This window comes from Phoenix dactylifera, chromosome 3, assembly GCF_051530095.1.
Source record: "Phoenix dactylifera cultivar Ajwa chromosome 3, Ajwa_hap1_PhDact_Kaust_v1.1, whole genome shotgun sequence".
Taxonomy (NCBI): domain Eukaryota; kingdom Viridiplantae; phylum Streptophyta; class Magnoliopsida; order Arecales; family Arecaceae; genus Phoenix; species Phoenix dactylifera.
The window spans coordinates 13,012,214-13,038,931 of record NC_143192.1 but is presented as its reverse complement, the minus strand read 5'-3'; the positions used below and the strand labels follow the sequence as shown (position 1 = coordinate 13,038,931).

At 37.5% G+C, this 26,718-nt stretch overlaps 1 protein-coding gene across 2 annotated transcripts in view; it reads right to left on the bottom strand.

Moving 5' to 3' along the window:
• Nucleotides 1-1,551: 1,551 nt before the first annotated feature.
• LOC120105127 (ent-copalyl diphosphate synthase 1, chloroplastic-like) overlaps nt 1,552-26,718 on the bottom strand; it is a 43,306-nt gene continuing 18,139 nt past the window's right edge. Inside the window, exons 2-8 of one of the 2 annotated variants that reach the window (XM_088717794.2) lie at nt 26,099-26,390; nt 25,820-26,003; nt 25,500-25,714; nt 25,293-25,413; nt 25,098-25,210; nt 24,754-24,980; nt 1,552-9,591 (exon numbers count right to left, since the gene is read on the bottom strand). In XM_088717794.2, coding sequence (XP_088573920.2) covers nt 9,460-9,591; nt 24,754-24,980; nt 25,098-25,210; nt 25,293-25,413; nt 25,500-25,714; nt 25,820-25,980 — 969 coding nt within the window. In that variant the 5' untranslated portion in view covers nt 25,981-26,003; nt 26,099-26,390 and the 3' untranslated portion in view covers nt 1,552-9,459. The remainder of the gene's footprint in view (nt 9,592-24,753; nt 24,981-25,097; nt 25,211-25,292; nt 25,414-25,499; nt 25,715-25,819; nt 26,004-26,098; nt 26,391-26,718) is intronic. The other variant, XM_088717793.2, reaches the window with a different exon arrangement.

Genomic DNA, 26,718 nt, shown 5'->3' with positions numbered 1-26,718 from the left:
GGTCGACTCATGATCAACTTGAGTCGACTCGAGAATCCTTCGAGTCTGCTCGGTCTCAATCCGACAGAAACCTCTTTCTGTTTCTTTCCTGCGGGTTGTCTGGAGCCGACTCATCTTTTGCTGGGGTCGACTCAAGCTTCGCTGGGGTCGACTCGAGCGCAGTGCTTTGCTCTTCTTTTCTTTTATTTTGACTTCTCAGGGTCGACCTTTGGATGGAAGGGGTCGACTCTTCTTCTATGCTTTCGGGTTCTTTCTTTATCAAAAAATCTTATAAAATGCTAGTTCTTTCTTTCTTCCAAAGACACAATCATTAGTAAATATAATTCATGGTTTTGTGATCATCAAAATCAAACCTAGGATCAACAATCTCCCCCTTTTTGATAATGACAAAACTATGAGTATATGCAACAATAAAAAGATTGTGTATATAGATATATTCGTGTAAACTAGCTATCTTAGCACAACAAAGTATATACTCAAATAATTCTCCCCCTTTTTGACAACATCAAAATTGAGTGGTATACCAATGATAGAGCATTTCAAAAAGTTGGAAAAAAAGTTGGAAAAGTAGTTCTCTCCCCCTTAATATGAAAATGTAAAGAGAGGTTGAGTGTAAGACAATTTTCAGATGTCAAGCATTTCATGAATGTGTAAAAACTATGTATCATGACTTCCTATGGATTAAGAATTATGTATGATCATGATTTTTCATGTATCAAAGATTTATCAGTGTTAAGAAAATATCTGAAGAGTTTGAAAAGAAAATGTATCAAGCCGAGAAGACTATTGAAATGGTTCACACAAATAATTTTAAGGAATTCTCCCCCTGAGTAGGAGGAATGTTCATTAATGTGAGTTTAGAATGATGTAACATGGTAAACTTAAGATAGAAAAACATTAATATGCATTGGCAAGTGGTTCAGTGATAAATTCTTTTATGTATCAGTAAAGTTTCAGTTCAAGACAAAATGTATCAAGGATGTTATGTGCTAAAGGTAATTATGAACTTTCTAGCAAGTGTCCCCCTGAACATTAGCTAAAATTTGTTTTCTTCTTTTCCCTTAATTCATTTCTCCTCCTTATATTTTGAATATATACATTATTAAAGTTTGCATTTCAATTTTTGATATTGATTTTCTCCTTCAACATGGCACAAGAGAGAGTGACAGAGATACACAAGCTCATGGATAAAAATAAAACTTTTCAATTCATTGTAAATATTACAAAATTGAGTACAATGATTGAAAGTCCAAAAGGACTGCAATTGATTTTCAAAAGAGTACAAATTTAGGGAGGTGGATGCCTAGAAGAAGAGGAGGCTCCCAAGGTTCATCGTTGGCACTCCATAAGCAAACGAACTACCTCATAGATATTTTCCAATTGTTGAATAATTTCTGAAGTAGTCCTATTGTAGGTTTGGGTCAGCTGGGTTACATTGTCGGTGTTCTCGTCAAGCTTATTTAAAACAGCTTTGCTACTTTTTCAGCTCCTTCATTTAGCTTTATCAACTTTGATTTTACTGAATCTTGCATCTTCCTTGTATCTTCCTCAATATCTGAGAATCTCATGTATTGACCCTAAATAAGACATCTCAAACTAGATAATTCCTCCTTTACTTCAGCAATCATCAGTGAAACTACTGCAGTTGAGGGGGTCAGATCAGTGGAGGGTGTACTAGTTGAACTCCTCAGTTCTCTTAAAATATCATCCCTCAGTGCTCTGAGCTACTCAGCATTAAGTCTAATCTCAATGGCCTGCTGAGATGGAGGAATTGTTTCTATAGTGGGAGCATCAAAAGATTCTTTATTTTGCGCAGGTGGCTCCATTTCACTAGGTTCCGCAGCTGCCGGTGTAGATGATCTTTCTTCATCTTTTCTGATCCAATGACCGTCTTTCTTTATGAATCTCATTCGATGTAGTGACCGATCATTATAGGTGTCCCAACAAGATAGGCTCTTTGATGATTCTCCCTCTATATCCACTCCGAACTCCTCAAAAACTAGGGTCAGAAGCATTCCATAGGGAAGGGATGCCTTAGGTCTAGTGGCTGAATCAAACATATGCCTAAACATAACATAAGGAAGGTTCAGGGGATGAGAGGTTAGAATATGAAACATCACTAGGATGTCCCTTTCTGAAATAAAATCAAACCTACCTGTCTTGGGAAGCAAAATTCGGCTAACTATATGGTGAAGTAATCTATTTTCCACACTGAGTAGGTTGGCCGAAATATCTTTAAATTGGCTTAAGTTTTCTGTATCTAGGATACACTGGATACCCATTTCTCTGTCTTCTAGGATGTCTTGGGTGGAACCGGTGGTTGGCATACCTAGAATTCTTCCTAGGGTTTCTGAGTTATGAATGATACGAGTACCCTTGACTACTATTTCTAAGCTACCTATCCTAGCCTTCACATTGGCATAAAACTCACGAACAAGGTTTGGGTAGGTAGGAATGTCCAGAGAACATAGGGTTTCCCATCCCATGGCTTTTATCCTAAGCCCTATGGTAAATCCCTCAACTTCTAAGAACCTAAAATCTATTTTTCTTCCTAGGGACGCAGGTCGGGAGGCCAGTGGTACTTGCCTATGAGGAGACAGTATGACTGGAGGAGAAGGTTCATCATTCCAAGCCTTTGAACGTCTCTCAGATGCTTCAGGGGCTGAGGTTCTCTTCACCGCTCGGTGGACAACTTGCTTTCTCGGCATTTCGAAGAAAAGAAGGAGTGAAACAGAGGAGAGAAGCAAGGATTCGAAGGGAGTTTGAGGAGGATGGAGCTCGGAGATAATGCTCGCAGGTCGACTCTCAAGAAAAGGGATGAGGAAGGAGTCGAATCGATTTGGGGATTTATTTCGTCTTTCCAAGTCAGGGGTCAACTCGATCTCAACACGAGTCGACTTCTGGACGCAGGGGTTGACTCCTCACTTTGAGGGGTCGACTCTTCCATCTATGGGTCTTGAGTCGATGTTCCAATCGACTCGAGATGACTTCCATCAGTCAGGAGTCGACTCCTTCATTCCTGAAGTCGACTCCTAAGAAGGGGTCAGGCAGAATAGAGCACATTCGAATAAGGATTTTTCTTAAATTTTAATTGATTTATCATCTTGAGCAGTGTTTGGGGGATTTACTCAGTGGCTTAGGATTGACAGAATTTTCTCAGAGTATTCAATTTTTTTTTTGTTTTGATTAAGTACTCAAGTACATTATGAAATGTTTAAGGTTATGATTATAATGGCAATTTTTGTTCAGAGGTTTTAGCATGAATTAATTTTAGCTTAAGAGGTAAAAAAAATCATACAGTTAAAGCATCAAACGAGCATATAAATTTACAATTGAAGGATATACTCAAGGAATGAATAATAGATAAAATGAAACATATTCATACCTTCTTGGTGTTACTCTTTTATAAGAGTTTTCTTGTGGACTTACTTTGGCCAATGAAGATCTCCTTTCTTGTTTGTCTTAATTTGGAGTTCGAGAGAAAATGTTAACTCATTCATCATACATATTTCAAACTCACCTTGCATGAGCTTAGTAAAATTTTCATATAGAGCTTCATTTGTAGAACCAAAAATGATGTCATCAATGTATACTTTGAGCAAATAAGATATCACAAATTCTTCTTTTTGATGCATAGATTTATCACCATTACTTTCTATCAAAAAGTTACTCAAGCTTTTATATCATGCTTTTGGTGCTTGTTCCAAATCACATATTGCTTTATCATATTTGTAATGAGTGTTTTTCAAGTAAGACGGTTATTTTATATAGATCTTCTTTAATAAAATAACCACATAGACATTTCATTTTACACATTCATTTGACAGAATGTAAAACTCATAGAGCAAGCAAATGATAGTGGTGATCTTTTTGCTTCTAATAATGCAAAGATTTCATCAAGATCTGTTTCATCTTTTCTTAATTAAATCTTTTGGTAATCACCAATTCTTCTTCATTAAGTACATTTATGAAAAGAAATTAATTTTTTTTTGCTCCAATTATAAACAAGTTTTCATATTTTCAACAAGATTTCAAAATTTTATCCCTTTCAGAATGATTTTAATTTAACTTAACTAATTATCATCTTGTTCATTCTTCTTAATGTCTTTTACATTCAGATTGTTACATGTAAGTAAAAAGATTAACCATATACTTATCATAAGATCTGATTTTAGTGTCTTGAGAATGATCATTAAATGATTATACCTCTAGGATATTGAATATATTTACCTTGCTGAAATTGATCCTTTTGTTGATCATTTTTTGATGCAGAGCAATTCTTTAGGGTTAAGGCCCTAATTCCTTTATCAAGCTCACCTCCATCAACAATAACCTCTATGTTCTTCCTTGATGAAGGATTATTAGTCTCATCAAGAATGATATGAATTAATTCTTCTTTAATTAGAGTTCTAATTATTTGAATGCTCAATATGCTTTGCTTGATGAGTAATATCCAAAGACAAACATTCTTATCAGATTTGGCCTATTTTTCATTATTGAGAACATAACATGTAAAACTGAAAAACATGAAAGTATGCAATAATTGTTTTTCATGAATTCATAAGAGATTTTCTAAAAAAGGTTCTAATAGAAATCTTATAATATGACAAGCTGTGATGATAGCTATTTTCATTACTATCACATAGCATTGTCCAACACATTTCTTCAAAGGTCCTATTTTTACTTTTTATAAACCCAATATGCAATAATGTTCTTAGTGTAGAAACAATTGTATTCAATATCATTTTCTATGCAAAACTTGACAGAAAATTGGTTTTCAAGAACTATGCCATGATCACAGTTTGCAAACCCTTTTTTTTATTTGAAACTTTTTGTAAGTTTGTGCCAATGTAGAAAATATTTCAATTTAAGTGCCAAGAACAAAATCAATGTTAGCTTTGAGAAATCATCCACTTTTACAAAGTCAAGAAGCTTATCTCCTAAGCTTTCAATCCAAATAAGTTCATGTGGAGAATTTCTAAAGACAAGGTGATGGAAACGACATCTTTAGATTTAGAAAATGATACTTGTTTGTTTTTCTAGTTGTCATGCATAGCAAACTTTGACCTTGCAGAAATAAATCAAAGTAAAGCAATGACAAGGTCTTTTGGAATTAAGATCAAACTAGCAAGAGTTAATTTTATATCCCGAAAGAAAATACTACCACTAGATTCTTTAATCTTGGTATTCATAGTGTATATTTTTTCAGAGGCATACCACGCATATATTCTTATTTCTATGATCAATAGAAGATAATGCCATGGATATAAAAACTCTCAAACTAGCATATATAGAATTCATAGAGTTATTCTTATAACATTGATTAATCATTTAGCAATTTATCCAACAGTAAGTAAAGCATACTATAAAATGAAGTGAATTGAATATATTTTCAAAAATATTACCTATATCACAAATTGATTAATACCCACAATTCATGTTCTAATCAAATACTAAAGCCAAGAGAATGATGAGATGCAAGGATTACTGCTTTCATTTCAATTGTTATTTTTTTAAGTATATTTTAAGTTTCATTCTTTAATATGTGTCTAGATCATCCAATGTCCAAATTAATATATTTTGTTGGACCCTTGAATGCTAGACACCTACAGAAAATATTCAGATTTTTAACTGAGGAACCCAAGTTCTTTTGGGTCCTTATAGGTTAGCTATAATTGTTCCTTTTGAAATCCATATTTTCTTAATAGCTATTTTGTCCATAAGTTTGCAGATTTTAGGATTACAAGAAATATATTTCTGCATCCTTTTATTGAATTTAACAAACATAGATTTAACATGTGTTGCCCAAGGTGACAACCCAAGAAGGGGGGTGAATTGTGTTTTCTAAAAATTATGTTTCCTTTTGGATTGAATGCAGCGGAATGATAAGATGTTATTTACTTAAGCTCTAGGCAATTACAAGTAAAGCAGTAAAAAATTAAGCTAGAGCAATTATATTATGGCTTTAGGGTGCAATTGATCTAAAATCAACTAATAGTTGTATGATCAATTTTAGTCAATGTGAATGGTAAGAATGGAGTGGAAGCTAAACAAGTTCTAAACAATCACTTATAAATCAATTGGAAACAAAGCTAGAGATATTACACAATCAAGTATGAATGTAAGGCATGAAACATAAGAGATAAGGCATCACAAACACAAAGATGTATAGTAGTTCGGTGCACCCCAGCACCTACATCTACTTTCCAAGACCTCTTGGGAATTTCACTATAATTCCTCAGATTACAGCCGGTTGTTTTACAAGCTCACAACCTAAGTTTACAAGCTCAGATTACAAGCCGGTTGTTGTTTTCACGAGATCACAACGAACTTGGTCGATTTTCACAGGCTCACCGACTAGAACCAACCGATTGTTTTTCGGGTTCACAATCAACCCAGTTGATTTTTCCAAAGGCTCACCAACCACAACCTTACAACGATTCTTTTACGGGTTCACAATTAACCCAGTTGGTTTTCCTAAAGGCTCACCAACCACAACCTTACAACGTTGGTTTTATTCTTGGCTCACCAACAAACCTTAACCCCTTAATTCAATCCCTTGATTGAATCAAGTTACAAGATATTAGAACAAGAGTTTAAAACAAATACAAGCTTCTTAAACAAGCAGATATAATAATGTAAACAAATAGAGTAAAGAGAAGAAGCCCTCAAACAAGTTTTGTAGATAAAGGAACTCGGCTTCTTCTTTACTTGACCCTCTTCTGATTTCACACGAGGTAGAGGATCACTGAGGCAGCACACAGTTGGAGAGGAAGCTTTGGGATTCACTCGGATGCTCTTCTTCTCTCACTTTTGCTTTGAATGGTCCTTTTGTGCTTTTGGAAGATTTCTCTTGAAATCTCTTCCCTATGTGTTCTCTCCCACTTTCTTAACTTCTCCCCTAGCTCTTCCCTTGATTTTATAGCTTTGGATGGCGTGGGAACAAAAATCTAGCTGTTAGAGACAAAAATAGAGTCGTTGGAGTTGAGAAAAAACTAGCCGTTATGCCTCCCAGCATGCTCGAGTCGACTCGGCTGAAGTAGGAGTCGACTCGGCTGAAGCAGGAGTCGACTCGGCTGGGAGTCGACTTGAGCACTGCAGCACTGAAAATCAACTCTCTGTCTTTTTGTCTGTTCTCAGTCGGAGTCGACTCGCAGAATCCCGGAGTCGACTCGAGCACTATTCCTTGAAACTCCAGAGTGCCAGAGTCGACTCTGAACTTCCTGGAGTCGACTTGAGGACTATTCTTTTGAATCTTTCTTTGAATTTGCTCCTCCAACTTGAATCCTTTGAACTTGAAACTTTGGGCCAATGAAGTGTAGCTTTCTTCCAACTTTTCTTGAGAGCTTTTGAGGCCTTCTTGTATTTTTCCAACTTGCTATGTTCCTTGCAAAACAAATTATCTTTCTTTTTGCAACACAAGCATTAGTAATTATATTTCAAGATTTTGTGATCATCAAAATTAATCTTTAAATCACTCTTTGGGTCACCAATCTTCCCCTTTTTGATGATGACAAAACTTGGAGTATATGCAATATAAAATAGATTGTGTTCTAGAACTAATGCATAACTAAGTTGCATAAAGTAGAAAACATATATCTTTAAAATATACTTCAAGATAATGTTTTAGATTTAATCAACTTAACATAATCAACATATAAAGCATTATAAGCATATACTTAGATATTTCTCCTCCTTTTTGACAACATCAAAAAGGTTGCAAGATAATGAAACATTAAGCACAAAGATAATGATACTCAAATATTTCTTTTCCTTATTGTACTCTGATTTTCAGTTAATGCATGTCAAATTATTGCAAGAATATGAATCATATAACTCAAGGCAATAATGTCAGAATGAGATTAATTAGCATAGATCAGAGCCAATTAAGATGATTTCAGAGCAAATTATAAGGAGAGCACATCGAATGTGATTCCAAAGATAGTTCTCAAATCAAGTATAGGTGGAACCTTTTTCAAGTTAATTCAAGGAGCATCAAGACTGATATTCAAAAAAGGCACGAATGAAATTCTAACCCCTTTTTTGAAAGATCTTTAATAACAAGTATCAAAGCTTGTTTATTTAAGATCTTTTGCCCAATATATTAAGTATTTAGCAACATGAGAGCAATTTAATTAATTTTCAGAGTATAAGATCAAAACTTATATACTTGAAAAACATACCATCATATTGGATCATTAATTCTTAATGACTTCAAAGTTCTTTTATGATAATAAGAGTATTGGGGCACAAATACCAAAATATGAATTCATGCAATTTTTGATACATCTTAGAGCTCTTTTAAAGACTTTATTTTATTTCTTTAGAGAGAAACACATTTTGATATATATAAAAATGAATTGGCACAGGATTGAAACTCTAAAGAGCAAGCCAATAAGAACTCATTAGTGAATTTCAAAATAGATTTTTTAATAGAGACAGAAGGATTTTTTTTAAAAAAAATAATTTTCAAAACAGTTGATTTGCCAATTAGGTGTATTTTACCATCTATAAATCTATCACATATAGTAGTTACTTTAAATTTGTATTCATAAGAAATACTGAAGGAAATTTAGCTTAACACATTATTCTCCCCCTCTTTTATTAAATTAGAGACTCTTAAGATCAACTGTTTGAATTGTAATTTGGTTTATGATTGATGCACTAACCAAATAACAAGCTTCAAGGTGTATCATACAGATTTTCAGATTTAAATTTCAGATGATACATAATAAAAAGTATTAGGATCACTTCTCATTTAATATTCTTTCTCTCTCCTTTAGTTATGGATTTATGCGATTAAGCTCCATATGATCTCTTCTCCTAAAAATTTTCTTTCTCCTCCTTAATCGAACATTCCATTTAAGAGTTTAGAATTTGAAGATAATTTTCAATAAAATATTCAAATATATATTCTTTCTCCTCTTTGGGTCATCAACATGAGTAGTAGATAATCTTTCAGTTTTCTATTTTTGCCTTTTAGTTTCATCAAATTTGTAATGTACAGATTTAGGAGCAACTGAAGAGATTTTACTTAGCTTTTGTTTCTATTTGTCAGTATTTTGAGAGTCTGTTTTAAATAATTAGAAACTGTTTTAACAAATATATTCTTGAAAAATTTTTGGGTGTACCTAGGTTGATATCCCAATCCAAATTTATCATATCCAGCTCTTGAGTTTTCTATCATCAAATTTAGTTTTTCAGAGCTGAGAGTGAATCTTTCAACAATAGATTTCAAATTATCAACTTCTTTAGTTAGTTTTCTATTATCTTATGAAAGCAATTCATTATTCTTCTTGAGTTTATCATGGCCTTCAGTAAGAAGTTGATTTTTCTGATTTAGTTTTTTATTTTCTATAATTAAGATTTCAGTTTTATTAGTTAGTTTCAGTTTTTCATCTATTAGAATTTAATTTTCATTCTTCAAGTTCTTGTTTTCACAAATAAGTTTCTTATGTTCTAAATATAAATCAGAAAAGGCATCATGAAGTTCATCAAATGTAAAATTATTTTCAGTTTCAGCATGTACCTCATATATTTCATCTTCATGTGCCATGGAGCATAGATTTGCGATATGATACTGCTCTTTTTCTACACATGATGTTTCAGATTTGTTAGTGCATTCATATTTAACTTCAAGCATATTTCATATTTTCTTAGCAGTTGTGCAAGAGGATATGCAATTAAGTTCACTATCATCTAATGCACAGAATAGAACATTCAAAGCTTTTACATTTTGCTGAGCCATTTTCTTGTCATGATCAGTGCTTGTGTGTAGCCCATTGACTATGATACTACATAAATCGTAGTCATGTGCTTGAATAAAAGTGCGCATGCGTGCTTTCCAATGTATGAAGTTTATGCCATTAAGTAGTGGAGGTCTATCAATTAATTGTCCCTCTTCTAGAAAACTATCTGTTGAGCTGTTATGATCTTTGACTCTTGATCATGAGATCAACAATTAATATTAGAGTACTTGCTCTAATACCACTTGTTGCCTAGATATACAACCCAAGAGGAGGGGTGAATTGGGTTTGAAAGAAATTTGCCCTATTTGAAATTTAAGCTTTAACACATTTAGAGTTAATTGCAACAATAAGATATTATGCAGTTGTTCGTTGGATGTTTATAAATTGTCTAGTGTTGATTAGGAAAGCTTTTTTGATTATAATTATATGCAGTAATAGAGTCTAGATGAGAAAGCAATTGGAACTAAAAACAACACAAAGACAGGGATTTTATAGCGGTTCAGTGCCAATCTTGCACCTACATCCACTCCTCAAGACTTCTTAAAAATTTCACTATAATCATCCCAATTACAGTCTGGTTGTTTTACAAGCTCAAAACCAACTTTTTGTTTTTCCGGGATCACAACAAATCCAGTTGGTTTTACGGGATCACCAACTAGAACCTAACTAATTATTTTCCGGGTTCACAACTAACCCAGTTGGTTTTCCCAAGGTTCACCAACCAAAACCTTTACACGGTCCAATTAAGGTTTGGACAAGACCTTCCTCCAAGTTTCAGAACCCTCCAAAACTAGAACAAATAAGATAGGAAGAATTTAAACACACTATTGCTCAGATAGTAAAAGAGTAGATACAAACAATGATAGGAGCAATAGAGTAGTTGTTGGTGTAGAAAGATGTCTTGAATGCTTCACCAACTTCTAGAGGTGAGAATTGATGTAGAATGATTGAACTTGATGCTTTCAATGGTTTGCTCACTTCAATACACTGGATTTTGGGCTCTCAAATTGATGTCTTAAAGTTTGGTCGTTAAGCTCACTTTTAATCCACTTGGTTTCCTTGTATTTATACCTTAGAAACTCTTGGGAATTATTTTAGAGCCATTGGAGACGAAATAGAGCCATTGGAGATGAAAACAAACTAGTTATTACTGTGGAAAAATAGCCATTGCAGCTTCATCCCGTCGCCAGGGGTCGACTCCTGATTTCAGGGGTCGACTCATGTTCCTCACAAGTTGACTCGGTAAGTCTTGGAGTCGGCTCTTGCTTGCCTACGACTTTAGCTTCTCTCTGGATTTGCTCTGTGCAACTTAAGGGGTCGACTCCACTTGTTCTGGTGTCGACTCGTGTTGTCCAGAGATCGATTTGAATCTGGGTGGGGTCGACACTTAGGCTTGGTTGTTTTTAAATTTGCTGCTCCCTGAAATTTTCTGAGACTCTTAAGGAGTCGACTTCTTTAATATTAGGGTCGACTCAAGCTATCCAGCGGTCGACTCGGATCTGCGTTGGATTGACTCTAGAGCTTGGCTATATTTGGCTGCTTTCTGTTTTTGCCCTGAGACATATCTGGGGTCGACTCCCATCTTTATGGGGTCGACTCGTGATCCACTTGAGTCGACTCAAAAATTCTTCGAGTCGGCTCTCTCAGTCAGACAGAAATCATTTCTTCTGTCTCCTTCTTTGCGGGCTGTCTGGGGTCGACTCGTCTTTGTTGGGGTTGACTCATGACTGTGTTTGAGTCAGTCTACAATTTCTGTAAGAATTCCTACATCTGAGCACTTCTATGCATATATTGATTTATCGTTGGATTTATTTACGGTTTTGATGTTATTGCTTGTGAGTTGATATGATACATATGAGACGAATTTTTATCAACATATTTTTCTTATTATGTTGTTATTGTTTATGAGTTGATGCGGCACCTATGAGGCGTGCATGTTGTTTATAATGAAAATATTGAGATAAATTCATTTGGGAAGAAATAACATATTTTTTGAAAATTTATGAAAATATGTGATGTGATGGGAATGTGATTGAACATGTAAAACTAGACATGTAATATGGGTTGGACTAACCTTGTCATGAGATAGCCTCTACGAGCTTATGCGTAGGATAGCGGCCACGAGCTGATGCGTGGGATAGCCTCCACGGGCTTACGCGTGGGATAGCCTCTACGAGCTTATGCGTAGGATAGCCTCCACGGGCTTACGCGTGGGATAGCCTCTACGAGCTTATGCGTAGGATAGCCTCCATGGGCTTACGCGTGGGATAGCTGCCACGAGCTTATGCGTGGAATTTGTGCAGTCTTGGACTGGGACATGATCTTGGTTAGTCCAACGCCAGAAATGAAAAGTTTGAAAACTTCACCAAAGGAAGGAGGAGGGCTTCACCGCGGACGGCCGGATCTCGAATCTCCGGTGCTCGGTCTCCTCCGGCGAGCCTTCTCCTCCGGCAGCCAATCCCTCCGACGCCGCCACCACCGGTCCCCCCTTCTTCCCCCTCTCTTCCACGATCGTGCCCTAGGCACGATCGTTTTAAGGGGGATGGGCCCGGTCTTTTCGGGCCAGCCCATCCGCCCTCTTTTTTTCCGTCACCCGGGTCCGGCACGCGACCGGCCGCATGAGCCCTAGAGCAAGGTCCTAAAGATCATGCAAGGCCTAAGATAAACAACAATTCCAATAATTCCATAAATGCCAAAATCAAAGATTGATGTAATTCAATCAAATCCAGCTATAATGTACTGATTTATTACATAATTTCAAATGTCCATAAATAAAAGATAAATTGACTTCTAACTATCTAGCAGTCTGACTCCAGATCGAGCTCACTTCTTGTCCCATCCGACAGATTCTACGAATCCAGTGCCTCTAAAAAAAAATGGAAGTGTAGTATGAGCTTTTCCAGCCCAGTAAGAATCCCAACAGCCACCCACAACAAAATCATAAAATAATCAAGTATCAAAATATATATCATTTCATCATTTCAAAAGCTCAACAAACAACAAATATATGTAATCAGTACATATACACAAATCCTTTTTCACATTATGTGATCCATTCCCGTATTACTCAAATTCCAAAGTTTTCAAACTTTTCATTTCTGGCGTTGGACTAACCAAGATCATGTCCCAGTCCAAGACTGCACAAATCCCACGCATAAGCTCGTGGCAGCTATCCCACGCGTAAGCCCGTGGAGGCTATCCTACGCATAAGCTCGTAGAGGCTATCCCACGCGTAAGCCCGTGGAGGCTATCCTACGCATAAGCTCGTAGAGGCTATCCCACGCGTAAGCCCGTGGAGGCTATCCCACGCATCAGCTCGTGGCCGCTATCCTATGCATAAGCTCGTAGAGGCTATCTCATGACAAGGTTAGTCCAACCCATATTACATGTCTAGTTTTACATGTTCAATCACATTCCCATCACATCACATATTTTCATAAATTTTCAAAAAATATGTTATTTCTTCCCAAATGAATTTATCTCAATATTTTCATTATAAACAACATGCACGCCTCATAGGTGCCGCATCAACTCATAAACAATAACAACATAATAATGAAAATATGTTGATAAAAATTCGTCTCATATGTATCATATCAACTCACAAGCAATAACATCAAAACCGTAAATAAATCCAACGATAAATCAATATATGCATAGAAGTGCTCAGATGTAGGGATTCTTACAGAAATTGTAGACTGACTCAAACACAGTCCGAATCACAACCTACGCGCTGGGGTGCTGAGTCCCCTGATCAAAACCTCCTGGCTCTGCCGACTCTTCCTCTACAACATCAATTACAAATCACAAACTAAATCATTTAATATTTAAATATTCCAAACCATAATTGATATTTACTATGGGGTCCATAACCAGATCCCCAAACATCTCAATCTCTCCAAATCTAGGGCAATCGGGGTGGCCGACTCCCACCCTTGTACCATCGGCCCATGTCGTCGCCAGCCGTGGCCGCTGCCACGCCGGCGACGATGGCCGGTCCCGATGAAAAGACCAAAAGAAGGGTGGATGATAGAGAAGGGTTCTTCCTCCACCTCTTTGGTCCAAGGGCAACAGCCGGAGTGGCTGTGCCCTCACCTTCCCCACCCTCGGCCACCATTGGCCGAACCATCGCCGGCCGCCTCTGCTGCAGTCACCGGCGATGGTGGCCGGCCAAGAGACAGAGAGAAGAAGAAGTCTCTTCCTCTTCTTCTTCTTTTCCTTCTCCTCTTATTATTATTATTATTATTATATTCTTATTTTCCCTCCTCCTTTTTCTTCTTCTTCTTCTTCTTCTCCTTCTTCTTCTTTCCAACCGACACAGACCCCTCCCCCTTCCTCCATTTCTTCCACGGAAAGGCCACCGTGATGGTGGCTCGGCCCCCAACCGACGACACCCAGCCGCCGTCGCCGCCGCCGGTGGCCAACCGACGAGGGGAAGAGGAGGAGAGGATGGGATCACGAGGAAGAAGACCCCGGATCCATCTCTCCCCTTCTCCAATAAACCCTAGAAATCCCAAAATAATTCTCTCACAGTCCCGACCGACCACAATGCCATGGTTCTCGGCCAATTCCGGCGGCCGGCGGCAGCCAAAAATTGGAAAGAAGAGGCCGAAACAGGGGTACCCTGTTTCGGCTCTTCTCCGACGATTCACCGGCTAATAACCCCTCCATCTCCACCCAAAATCCCGAACATGAAGCATAAGGAAGGAGATGTACTTACCTCAGCCCGACGAGGTGCTCCGGTGATGTTTCCGGCGAGGAACCGACGGAAAAACTTATGAGCAACTAGCGGAGGGTTCTCACACCAAAGGAAGGAGGAGGGCTTCACCGCGGACGGCCGGATCTCGGATCTCCGGTGCTCGGTCTCCTCCGGCGAGCCTTCTCCTCCGGCAGCCAATCCCTCCGACGCCGCCACCACCGGTCCCCCCTTCTTCCCCCTCTCTTCCACGATCGTGCCCTAGGCACGATCGTTTTAAGGGGGATGGGCCCGGTCTTTTCGGGCCAGCCCATCCGCCCTCTTTTTTTTTTTTTTTTTGTTGCTTTTCTGGGGTTTTACATACTCTCCCCCTAAAAAAAATTTCGTCCTCGAAATTAACTTACTTGAAGCCTCAACTTTAAAAAAAATATACATCCATCATATCATTCCTGAGATCTCAAATAGTCTCCCTCTTGGAGTACCACTCTTAAGATTTTGACATACAAAAATCACAGCATCTCAAAACTTGATCCTTTTTATTTACCACACATAGTAAGTTCTTTTGATCTCCTTCAAAAGAATTCCAAACTTCCAACCTTAGATTAAAATGTCATAATTATATCCCAAGAAATTAATTTCTCTTGATTCTACACAGAGATCATAATTGGCTTAACATAAATAGGAGAAATCTTTAGTATCAAATGCTCTTAATATTCTATAATCATTTTTCTTTTCTTAACTTTGCCTGTGATTAAATGATCAACCTTTATCCTAGGATTCCAGGCCCAAGCTTAATCACAGAGCTATCAATCCGTTAACGCTAAATTTGAGATGCCCCAAATTCTTCTTAGAATTATCAAAAATAGGAGAGCCCACAACTACTTCCAGTAGGCAAAGAATCAACGACATTTCCCTCTACTAAAAAACTAACTCAAGTCTTCCATAATAATACCTTTCAGATCAAGGTATTATTATTAAATATTTTTCTTTTTCTAATCGATTTCAAATTAACTCAAATCACTACACTTCCGCTGCGCACTCTGATCTAACTCATCAAAATCTCTAAAGTCACAAAATGATTTCTAACCAAAGCATCACTTTGCACCGAGACTAAGAAAAATCCAAATTTTAGAACTTTAATTGAGCAGAACCTCCTGATCTCTTTGTCCTCAATTTATGCAGAGTATACTAACCATAACTAACCCCCAATCCTTTAGTCAAGTTTAAGGTCACTACGTGATCTCCACAACCTTCTTAGAATCCAAAATATCTAGGCTTAATTTAAAGGGAGTAATTCTTGTATTCCCTTTGCAATTTAATTAGAAAATCTACATTGATTTTCCTTCCAATAGAATTTACTTCAAACTCAATGGGTTAGAACTGTTGAGCTAATATCACTATGAGTAGGAATTAACTCTATCCACCTCCAAATCCTTCTTCACCAAAATCCTTGATGTCTATGATCAATGCTACACATAATAACTCACATAAGTATCTCAAAATCGAAATCTCTACTCAATATTGTATTTTACAATGACAAAAATTTCTGGTTAGATCAGGATCCTAGACTTGAGTTCAAGTTAACACATCCAATAATCTCCAACAATTATAAGAAAAATTCAGGAGCCCAATCCAAATATACAAATTCAAATAATTAGAATACTCCACCAATTTGCATACTATATGGCCTTAAGAATTTAATCCACTAATAGAAATATGCCGATTTACAATATTCAAACATGTCAATTCCAAATATAATCCACATATATTTTCAACTTCGAAGAACGTTCCTTTCAATATTATGAAATCTCCTTAGCTTACTCCAATACTAAATCAACGTACAAATCCCACTCTAATAATTAGCAACAACATCCAAAAGTACAGTCACATCAAAACCCATATCAAGTTTGAATTTTCAGGTCATTTAAATAATATCTAAACATCGTATAACTGATATGCCATTGTTGACCTTCCTACACTTATCTTAGGTCAAACCTCTCTTATCATGATCACAGACAATTTATACTTTTCTTCTACACTCATCGAAAACCAAATCCGATGCATACATTTTATCACAATGCCCAGTGATCTTACAGCTTAAGCACTGAATTTAATTGTCATGTCCAAAGTGATCATAACCTTAAGCTATGATATATTTCTGTCACGATCCCTAGTGATCTTAAACATATGCTCAGATTCCAACTGGTCACATTTTCCAATAATCTTAAACCTCAAACTTTAATGCCACTAAGGCCACAGTCCCTAGTGGTCTTAAACCTTAGATTATAATATCATTCTTGTTATAATCTCAAGTGATTATAAACCAAATCTCTGATAGTTTTTCTATCATAATTCTCCACTGATACTCTGTCTCGAGAATCCTCCGAGTCGGCTCGGTCTCAGTCCGACAGAAACCTCTTTCTGTTTCTTTCCTGTGGGTTGTCTAGGGTCGACTCATCTTTTGCTGGGGTCGACTCTTGAGGTGCTGGGGTCGACTCAAGCGTAGTTGGGTCGACTCTTGAGGTGCTGGGGTCGACTCGAGCACAGTGCTTTGCTCTTCTTTTCTTTTATTTTGACTTCTCGGGGTCGACCTTTGGATGGAAGGGGTCGACTCTTCTTCTATGCTTTGGGGTTCTTTCTTTATCAAAAAATCCTATAAAATGCTAGTTCTTTCTTTCTTCCAAAGACACAATCATTAGTAAATATAATTCATGGTTTTGTGATCATCAAAATCAAACTAGGATCAGCAAAAATTAATCATGCAATGATTTTAGTATAATCGTTTAAACGATCCCGGCATATTGATCATGAATACTACTTGTAGTGGTACTTTGAAATTTGATTTCTTATGCATACTAGAATTAAAATGTTTAATTCGATTTTTTCGCTGCGAATTTTAAAATTAAAAGAACTACGTATGGCTTGATCCTTCTTATGAAGCGGTACGTAGGCAACCCGAACAGGTACAACCATTGATTTTGAAAAAATTTTAAATTTCAGCATGTTATCACTACTAGCATCATAGGATCGCTTTCGGTGGTATCAGAGCCAGGTTCTTTGTTTAATCTTTTATGTTTTAATCATTGCAGTTAAATCTAGAATCATGAACATGTTTAGATTAGATCTAAAGTATTTTTATAATTGATTTAATTGCTGATTATGCATGATTAACTAGATCTAAAATTTGAATGCATGTGATGCAATGTTTATGTTAACATATTTTACATGAATAAATCTAAAATCATAAAATTATTTAGATTAGATCTAAATAAAATATATGATTCATTTAATCACTGATTTTAAAAAAATTATCAGATCTGAAAATAAATGCAAAAGTTGTATGATGTTTGAATTAATTCATGAAAGTTTATATATATGATGTATGAACATAAATCATAATGATTTAAACATGAATTAAAAGGTGAATTACGCATGATTAATTATCAAACTCAGATCTGAAAAATGTTTTAAGAACTAAAAGTTTATATTAAGGTGTAATTAAAAGGATTATGCAATGATCTAAACTTTCATAAGCTTACACTTAATTAAAAATTAAGTGATATGAAAATCTAGATCTAGAATTGTAACTCAATTAAATGACAATTGCATAAGCCTTTGGGGATTTGGATTAGCTTGAATCAAGTTCTTAAGATTGGGTTAGACCTAAGGTTAGAATCATTCATGTACTAATAGAATTAATTGATCAAATCTAATTAAGTAGTAACTAGATTAGGTCAAAGAAATTCTAATTCAATTTACAATAGTTGTAGATTGATCAAGTCCATGTCTTTGATTAGACCAAGATGGAACTTGATTAAGGCTCAGAGGTTGAGCCCAGTCATTTGAGTAATCAAATTGAAATTGATTAACCAGTCAGTGTCTAAGGTAGGTTTGGCAGACTTGATCGGTGATTTTTAATTGAAAGCTACTCGCACTGATTCATCTTTGTCGAGTTAATGGCATATCCCTTCTACCGATCTCACTTATCTGGCTGACATGGTCAATCACATTTTGATTGGATCACTTAATGAATCGAGTTGACCCATGCCTTTAAGAAAAATCAGTATGACTGATTTAAGTGCCTCCTTAACCGGATTGAATCTAGTTCTTATTAATCTGATTTGATGAAGTCAGTGGAAGGATCTAGATTAACCGGTTCTTCTCATGTATTCTCAATTAAATCAAATATTCTAAAATTATTAGGTTTTTAAAATGAAATAGTTATGGAGATAACTAGATCATAGCCTCCCATTAAGTTGGGTGAGAATGGGTCCAATGGCTAGATAATCATTGAAGGCGCCACACGCCTGGTGATTATTTGACCATTGAAATTGTCATTCAATATATGATGAGTCGAGTGTACCTTCAATAGGTGATCAGGTGGGCCGAGCCACAATCGGGCTTGATCATCTATTAGTAGATTATACGGAATCCAATCATTTAATAGTTGGACCTAACCAGAATTTTCGGTGGAGGCGCCACACGCCTGCCGAAGAGACTGGAGCAAAATAATCACTAGAAATTGTTTGGTGAAACAATTGGTTCAGAACTTACCAATAGGTGCATATGGGTTGGCCGAGCCACACTCGGGCCCATATGCGATCTATTGGGTTCTAATGCCCACTAAAGAGTTAAGTATAATTCTTCGAATTTGAGGTAGAGGCTACAAATTTGTATAAAATAGTGGAAGAACCTTTAGACTATAGTCCAAGTCTTTAGGGTTTTGTCAATTCATATACTAATAGCCGATTTTCTTTTTATACAGAAATGGCCACTAGTTTGTCACTTCGTTCATTGTTGGATAATAACAAGTTGACTGGACCAAATTTCAACAACTAGCTTAGAAAACTTAAGATAGTGCTAGAGCATGAATGGATCCTTTATGTGATAATGGATCCGGCACCTGAGCAGCCCGCAGCTAATGCATGAGGTACAGTTAGAGATACTTATCAGAAGTGGCTCAGTGACCGTATCACTGTCCGTTACATTATGCTCGCTGCAATGAACGATGAGTTCAGTCATAGGTTTGAGAATGCGCAGCCTGAAGAGATCGTTCAAGTATTGAACGAATCTTTTGGCGCTCCCGACAACGTTGAAAGGCACAAGACTAGTTGTGCTATTTTTAGCACACGAATTAAGTGGGAGGTTCATTCAGGGGTCGTCGTCCTTTTAAGAAAGGGAAGAAGAAAAATAAAACTCAAAAGAAAAGGATGCATCATGCTGAGCCGAGTCAGACAAAGAAGATAAAGGCTGATCAAAATAAGGAAGAGTGCTTCTACTATAAGAAGCAAGTACACTGGAAGAGGAACTATCCTCAGTATATTGCCTCCCTTGACCCAAACAGGCAAAAGAGAAAGATGCAATTAGTTGCTGATCAACGTACTTATATGATAACATCTTGTAATTTCTCAATATGTAATAATTCGACCTGGATATTAGATACTGGAAGCCCATTTAATATTTGTAATTCGTTGCAGGGACTTCAGGTCAATAAGAGATTTGGAGAAAGCAAAAGATTTCTGAACGTTAGAGATGGCAGATCAGTTCCAGTTCTAGCTTTAGGAAGTCTGAAACTTGTATTCAATTCTCAAGAAATTATCTTAGATGATTGTCATTTTTGTCCTTCTTTCCTATTGAACATAATTTCTGTAGGCCTTTTGGCTATGAAAGGTAATGAGATTTCAATAAAAGGAAATTATTGTGATATCATTATGAATGGTATTACTGTAATGCATGGACATTTGAGCAATGGAATTTATATATTGTCACAGCGTGTTAATGTAATGTACAAGTCAAATAAGCACCCCATAATAAATAATGTCACAAATGTCTACCTTTTGCATCATAGGCTAGGACATATTAACAAGAACAGGATGAACAGGTTAAGTAAGGAGGAAATCCTCAATGTTAATGATTATGAATCATTGACAACCTGCGAGTCATGTCTTCTTGGTAAGATGACCAAATCACCTTTTATTGAAAAAGGTGAACGAGCTAGTGACTTATTGACCCTTGTACATTCTGATATATGTAGGCCAATGAGCACAAATGCTAGAGGTGGGTATTCATATTTTATTACATTTACAGACGACCTTTCTAGATATAGTTATGTCTATTTAATGAGACATAAATCTGAATCATTTGAAATGTTCAAATTATATCGTAATGAAGTAGAAAAATAAACTGAAAAGAGTATTAAAACTCTTCGATCAGATTGAGAAGGTGAATACCTCTCCAGTGAGTTTTTGACATATCTAGGAGAAAATAAAATTCTCGCCCAATGGACTCCTCCTGGTACACCGCAATATAACGGTATGTCAGAGAGAAGAAATCGAACTCTGTTAGACATGGTTTGATCCATGATGGGGTTTGCTGATCTGCCCATATCCTTTTGGGGATATGCACTTGAGTCAGCCTGTTATATTCTTAATAAGGTTCCAAGTAAATCTGTGACTAAAACACCACATGAAATATGGACGGGACAGAAATCGGTACTTTCTTACCTTAGGGTTTGGGGGTGTCCGTCTTATGTCAAACATTTGAAAGCAGACAAACTTGAAGCTAAGTCTGACAAATATTTCTTTGTTGGTTACTCTAAAGAGACTAAAGGATATTATTTCTACCTTGATGAAGAACAAAAGTTGTCCGAAAGCAATAGAGCTGTAATCTTGGAGAAAAAATTTCTTGGAGGAGGAAGTAGAAGCTCTAATGTAGAACTTTAAAAAGTTCAATATGTAGAAGACCCAACACCATCCACTGAACCTATTGAGTCAGATTTGATTAGATTAGATCCCGAACCCATCTTAGATGCACTATTAAGGCCACGTCAGCCGGACAAATACTACGATTTCTTGATCGGAAATAGTGATCCTGTCGAACTTAATAAAAACGATGAGGATCCGATCACCTATATGGATGCTATGCAGAGGCATGACTCTAATGCATGGCTTGGAGCCATGCAATCCAAAATGGAATCCATGAAGGTCAATGATGTATGGACATTAGTTGACCCATCCGAAGGGATTAAATTCATAGGGTGTAAGTGGATTTTCAAAAGAAAATAGGGCATAGACGGAAAGGTGGAGACCTATAAAGTCCGTCTGAATGCCAAGAAATATTGTCAGCATTATGGTATTGACTATGACGAGACATTTTCTCCTGTGGCAATGCTCAAGTCCATTCGGATTGTGCTTGCAATAGCAGCATATTTAGATTATGAGATCTGGCAGATGGATGTCAAAACTGCTTTTCTAAATAGTGATTTGGAAGAGGACGTGTATATGATACAACCTGAAGGTTTTACATCTGCAAATGAGTCTAAAGTGTGCAAGCTTCAAAGATCCATTTATGGATTAAAACAAGCTCACAGAGTTGGAATATACGTTTTGATAAGGTGATCAGAACATATAGCTTCATTAAGAATGAAGAAGATCCCTACATTTATAAGTGGATCAATGGTTCAGTAATTATATTTCTAGTTTTGTATGTGAATGATATTCTATTAATTGGGAATAATGTCTCTGTATTATAAGGAATAAAGGTCTGGTTGTCATCTCAATTTGCCATAAAAGATTTGGGTGAAGCATCTTACATCCTTGGGATGAAGATTTATAGAGATAAATCTAAAAGATTGCTTGGATTATCCCAATCTACAAATATTGATACTATGTTGAAGAGGTTTAGTATGATTAATTCCAAGAAAGGCTATTTTCCGATGGGCCATGGAATTAACCTCCTAAGAAGGATTGTCCGACAACTCCTCAAGAAAGAGAGAGTATGTATAGAATTTCATATGTTTCGGCAGTTGGATTTATAATGTACACCATGACATGTACTAGACCAGACGTGGTATACTCACTAGAAGTAGTGAGTAGATACCAGTCTGATCCATGTAGCAACCACTGGAAGGTTATAAAAACCATCCTTAAGTATTTGAGAAATACTGAGGACCAGTGGCTTGTCTATGGTAATTCTGACTTGAAACTTGAGGGTTATACTGATTTCAGTTTCCAGTCAGATCGAGATGATAGCAAGAGCGTGTCGGGTTATATCTTTACTCTTAAGGGTGGTGCTATCTGCTGGAAGAGTTCCAAGCAGCACACAGTGGTAGATTCTACATGCGAAGCAGAATACATCGCAGCATCTGATGCTGCCAAGAAAGCTGTATGGTTGCGTAAGTTCATCACCGAGCTCGGAGTGGCATCCTCTATTGGTGGTCTATTACAATATTTTGTGACAATACTTGAGTCATAGCTCAAGCAAAAAAACCCAAAGCACATCATCAGACCAAGCATATTCTGCGACGCTATTACCTGGTTCGAAAAATTATAGAACGAGGTGACATGATCTATAGAAGATTGATACAGAAAAAAATCTGGCTGATCCATTTACCAAAGTCTTCGGCATCAAAGAGTTCAACGAATACAAGTCGAAGATGGGTATTAGATACTGCGCCGATTGGCTTTAGGCTAGTGGGAGTTGTCGGGAATTGTATGCTTAGTGTTAATCGTCAGTATATTGATGATTGAATTTTGTAAATGAATTGACAAATTAATAAAGTGTTATTTGACATTATTCATCATTTCATTGTACATCTTCAAATGAACTTTTATATGATGAAGTTCTTAGGACTTATTTTATGATGAAGGAGGATTTATCTTCAAGTCCTTAAATTTGTTCGCGACCAAATGATATGCTGCTTCTAGGACGATAACATTATCAAGATTAAGTCGTTGTGTGACATATACGTTAGTTGTCCTCTTAACCAAGGAGTGTGGAGACACTGATATGTCACACAGGTGAAGTGTAGGAGTACATTTCACTGAACGTGATTAATTTTGGAACGCTCTACTGTCAAGGGATATTTCGAGTGGATATGGGTATAAGTATCCCTCAAACCTGAGATCACCATAGTGATTAGCAAGCAACTCACTGTACTTTGGTACCGGACTAGCAAAATTTCTAATTCTGGGATGGAAGGTTACTGGGTGCAGTCAAGTACTTGCAAATCGGTGCATGAGTCAAGATGGAATTGATCCCTCTTGAAAACAGGAGATAATGCTTTGTGTTCAATTTAGCAAAACCTTGGCCAGGGTAATCCTTGTGATGAGTCACAGAATTTCTAAAGTTGATTACATAGTGGATGTACTGATTAGAGAGTTGACAGAACTCTGAGGTCATCCTAGCATTAGGAGTCAAAGGGATGAATTATACAGTAACCATAATCCAAGGTTTCAAAATATTTGCTTCGTATATATTCAGCCTATTCGGATATCAGGTACCATTGTTATATGGTCACAACGGCTACCCCACTCAGCATATACACCTTCACGAATATTTGGCTGCAACACAGGACGATCGACAACTTGGTTACTTCTTTCGCTCATGCCAAAGAACGACTCGAACTCGAAAGTCGGAAAGCAAATGATAAGAGGCAAAATGGATCATCCTAGTCCATTGTGGAACCACCCAATTCCTGCCGAGCAGACCTCAGAGCCGAGCAGGCCAGGCCTCGGCCCCGCTGAAGGCCGAGCCAACCTCGGCCAGAGGCTAGGCCGACCTCGGACCCCGCTGAAGGCCGAGCCGACCTCGGCCCTGTCAACTTTGATCCCGTCGAAGATCCCGCAGATCTTCGGAACAAATCTGAAAAGATATCTCTCGAATCCTCTGCCCGTGGGATTGATCTCCGTGATTCACGCCGTCTCCAGTTAATGGCCAGCTGATCACAGCTCGGTCCGAGATTTCAGGCAATGGCCGAGACCCTCACCCTATAAAAAGGGGGTAAGGAAATGCCCTAAAGGAGGCCATAAAAAGCAATACAAAGCAATTCAAAACACTGAGAAACCTCTCTAAAAACTCTGCTAATTTAACCATCGGAGGGCCCTCGTCAGAATCCTCGGCCAAGGCTTTGTGCAGGTATGCCGGAGCATAGGATGTGGCTCCCTTTCTCCGTCCCAACCGATGGCTTCTCGGATTTCTCCGGCATGGCCACCCTCAGGCCAAATTTCAACCACAACAATAACAATCTTCCAAATAATTACATCCTTGGCGGATGTTAAAAAATAATAGCCATCCGAACCATTTCGCCCCTCAATAATAATTTTAAGGTGGGCTTATAATGAGATCATGATATTATCAAAACCCTCATACATACCAAGAATGTCTAATTAGAAGTCCCTTCAATCCATTTCATGAGGGCTGAAATGAATATTAGAAGGCACAAAATGAAATTCTACCCAGAGCAAGAAAAATGCAGGAATAGAAATTTCTAGCAAAAAATTCAGCAAGCGAGATTTGTCGGCTACTTACCTCACCGGGCAAGTCCTTTGTTATGATCCACTTGTCCCGGAGCTGGTTGGCGGCTTGCTTTTCTCGGAGAAATCTATATGAGAAATCCTTGGCTTGCTCCAATATTCTGTCCCCAGGGAAGGCCACCTGAGATGCCCTGTTGAGGCTGTACATCCCAGTGACTGCTTGGCTCGACTGCCCAGCGCAGCAAAAGAAGCCACCTTCCTTCTCAAAATGCTTGAAAACATCTTCAACGATGACAAGTAGAAAGAGTAGTCTTAGATAATTAATAATTATAATCATAGTTCATATCCATTAATTAACATCTTCAACGATGGCCTCAACAATTTTAATTTGCTACTCACCAGGAGACACATGGTATCCATGTAAACGGAGGAGACGGAATCCCATGGCCGTGCAATCCACATCAGGTACTGTAGAATTCCTCGTCCAACCAATCCCTTCCTCGGTCCAGCATCTGCAATTTAATCAAATGTTTAAAACTCGAAAGATAAGTAAATTCTAATGCTGATCATAACTCGTGCACAAAAAACTTTTACCTATAGACAAAATCCAGGCATTGTTTGATCTCGGGTTCGAAATACCGGGAGATCCCAAGGCGCTCCAACCGATCGACAGCCCACATACGGTCGAAAAGATCCACAGGGTATACATTGGGTACTGCAGAGCATAATATCACAAGAATTAATTTAGACAAAAACAAAATCAAAAACTGTATACATCATTTATGAATCAAATAGTTTTACCTCCTCCGTCAAATCTTTCAACGATCTTCTGAAGGTATTTGAGGCACTTCTCGTCCTTCGTCTGCATGAGAGCATAGGCCGTCGAAGCAGGAGAAGTTAGGAAGGACCCATCAACACATTGGAGCCCAAAAAGCTTCTCCCAGTCCAGACCAGGCATTCCTTCTAGGGAATAGAGCAGTGATGTTGGTAATTTGTGCAACACATCGTTTGGGATCCTGCGGTAAAATGTTGGTTTTTTTTATTTATTTTGAGAATATAATGTAGGAATGGCAAGTGCACAAGATATACAAGTGGAGTGAGAGAACTTTCTATTCCACTACCTCTTCAGCTTTAGGTTTCTGCTGGCATATATATCCTGCAACGCAGGATCATCATAAGGGAGTTCCAACCCCAAGGCCTTGGCTATCTCTAGGAGAGAACGGAAGGCGATCTCAAAGCCAATGGGCATCAGCTCTGCTTCTTCCTGAGCCAACCTCCACATATTGTCGCGAAGAAAAGAAATTCCTATCAAAACAATTTCTTTCATCAACACTTTACTCATTCAAAGACAGACTAGAATGCAGTGGACTAGTTCTAGAAAGGGATATTGGTATCTGAACCTCTCTCACAGATATCAGCGTGAATACTCCAAGATTTTAGCGCGACTACGCAAGCCAAAGTATTGATTATTCGATCGTGAGCCAAGAAAATTGAGTACTCCCCTCATGAGCCATCAGGCAGCTGGTTTTGGACAATCCATTGCAGGCTAGATGGGAATTGAGGGTCTCCACTTCCATTTTGGTGCTTCACCAAGGCCACCCATGCTGTGTCATATGCTGAAATGCTTATTTCTCCATCATCATCCGTCGAGCTAAGCATCGACTTCACTCCATTAATCATCCCCCGCATGTCCTACAGGCAAGAGACCAAACACCATCTGATCATGAATAAACTCAAATAATCTCAGTCCTATAACACATTTGACAACTAGATATGCTATTAGTTTCATTTCTCCTGCATTGGTGGGAGCTGTTGAGTAGAGCAAGGAAAGGAAGAGAGTAGTGCGAGGAATCAATGGCACATCCACCATAAAAGATGGATGGATTATAATGGATAGAAAATATTGAAGTCGATCGTAGCAATCAACAGATCCTGCCCACAATTCCTCGCACTTGATTCCCCTTCGAAATATTTTCTGCTTTGTTTAACTGCTCAAAAATGGTCCGTCTGTTCAAGCCAC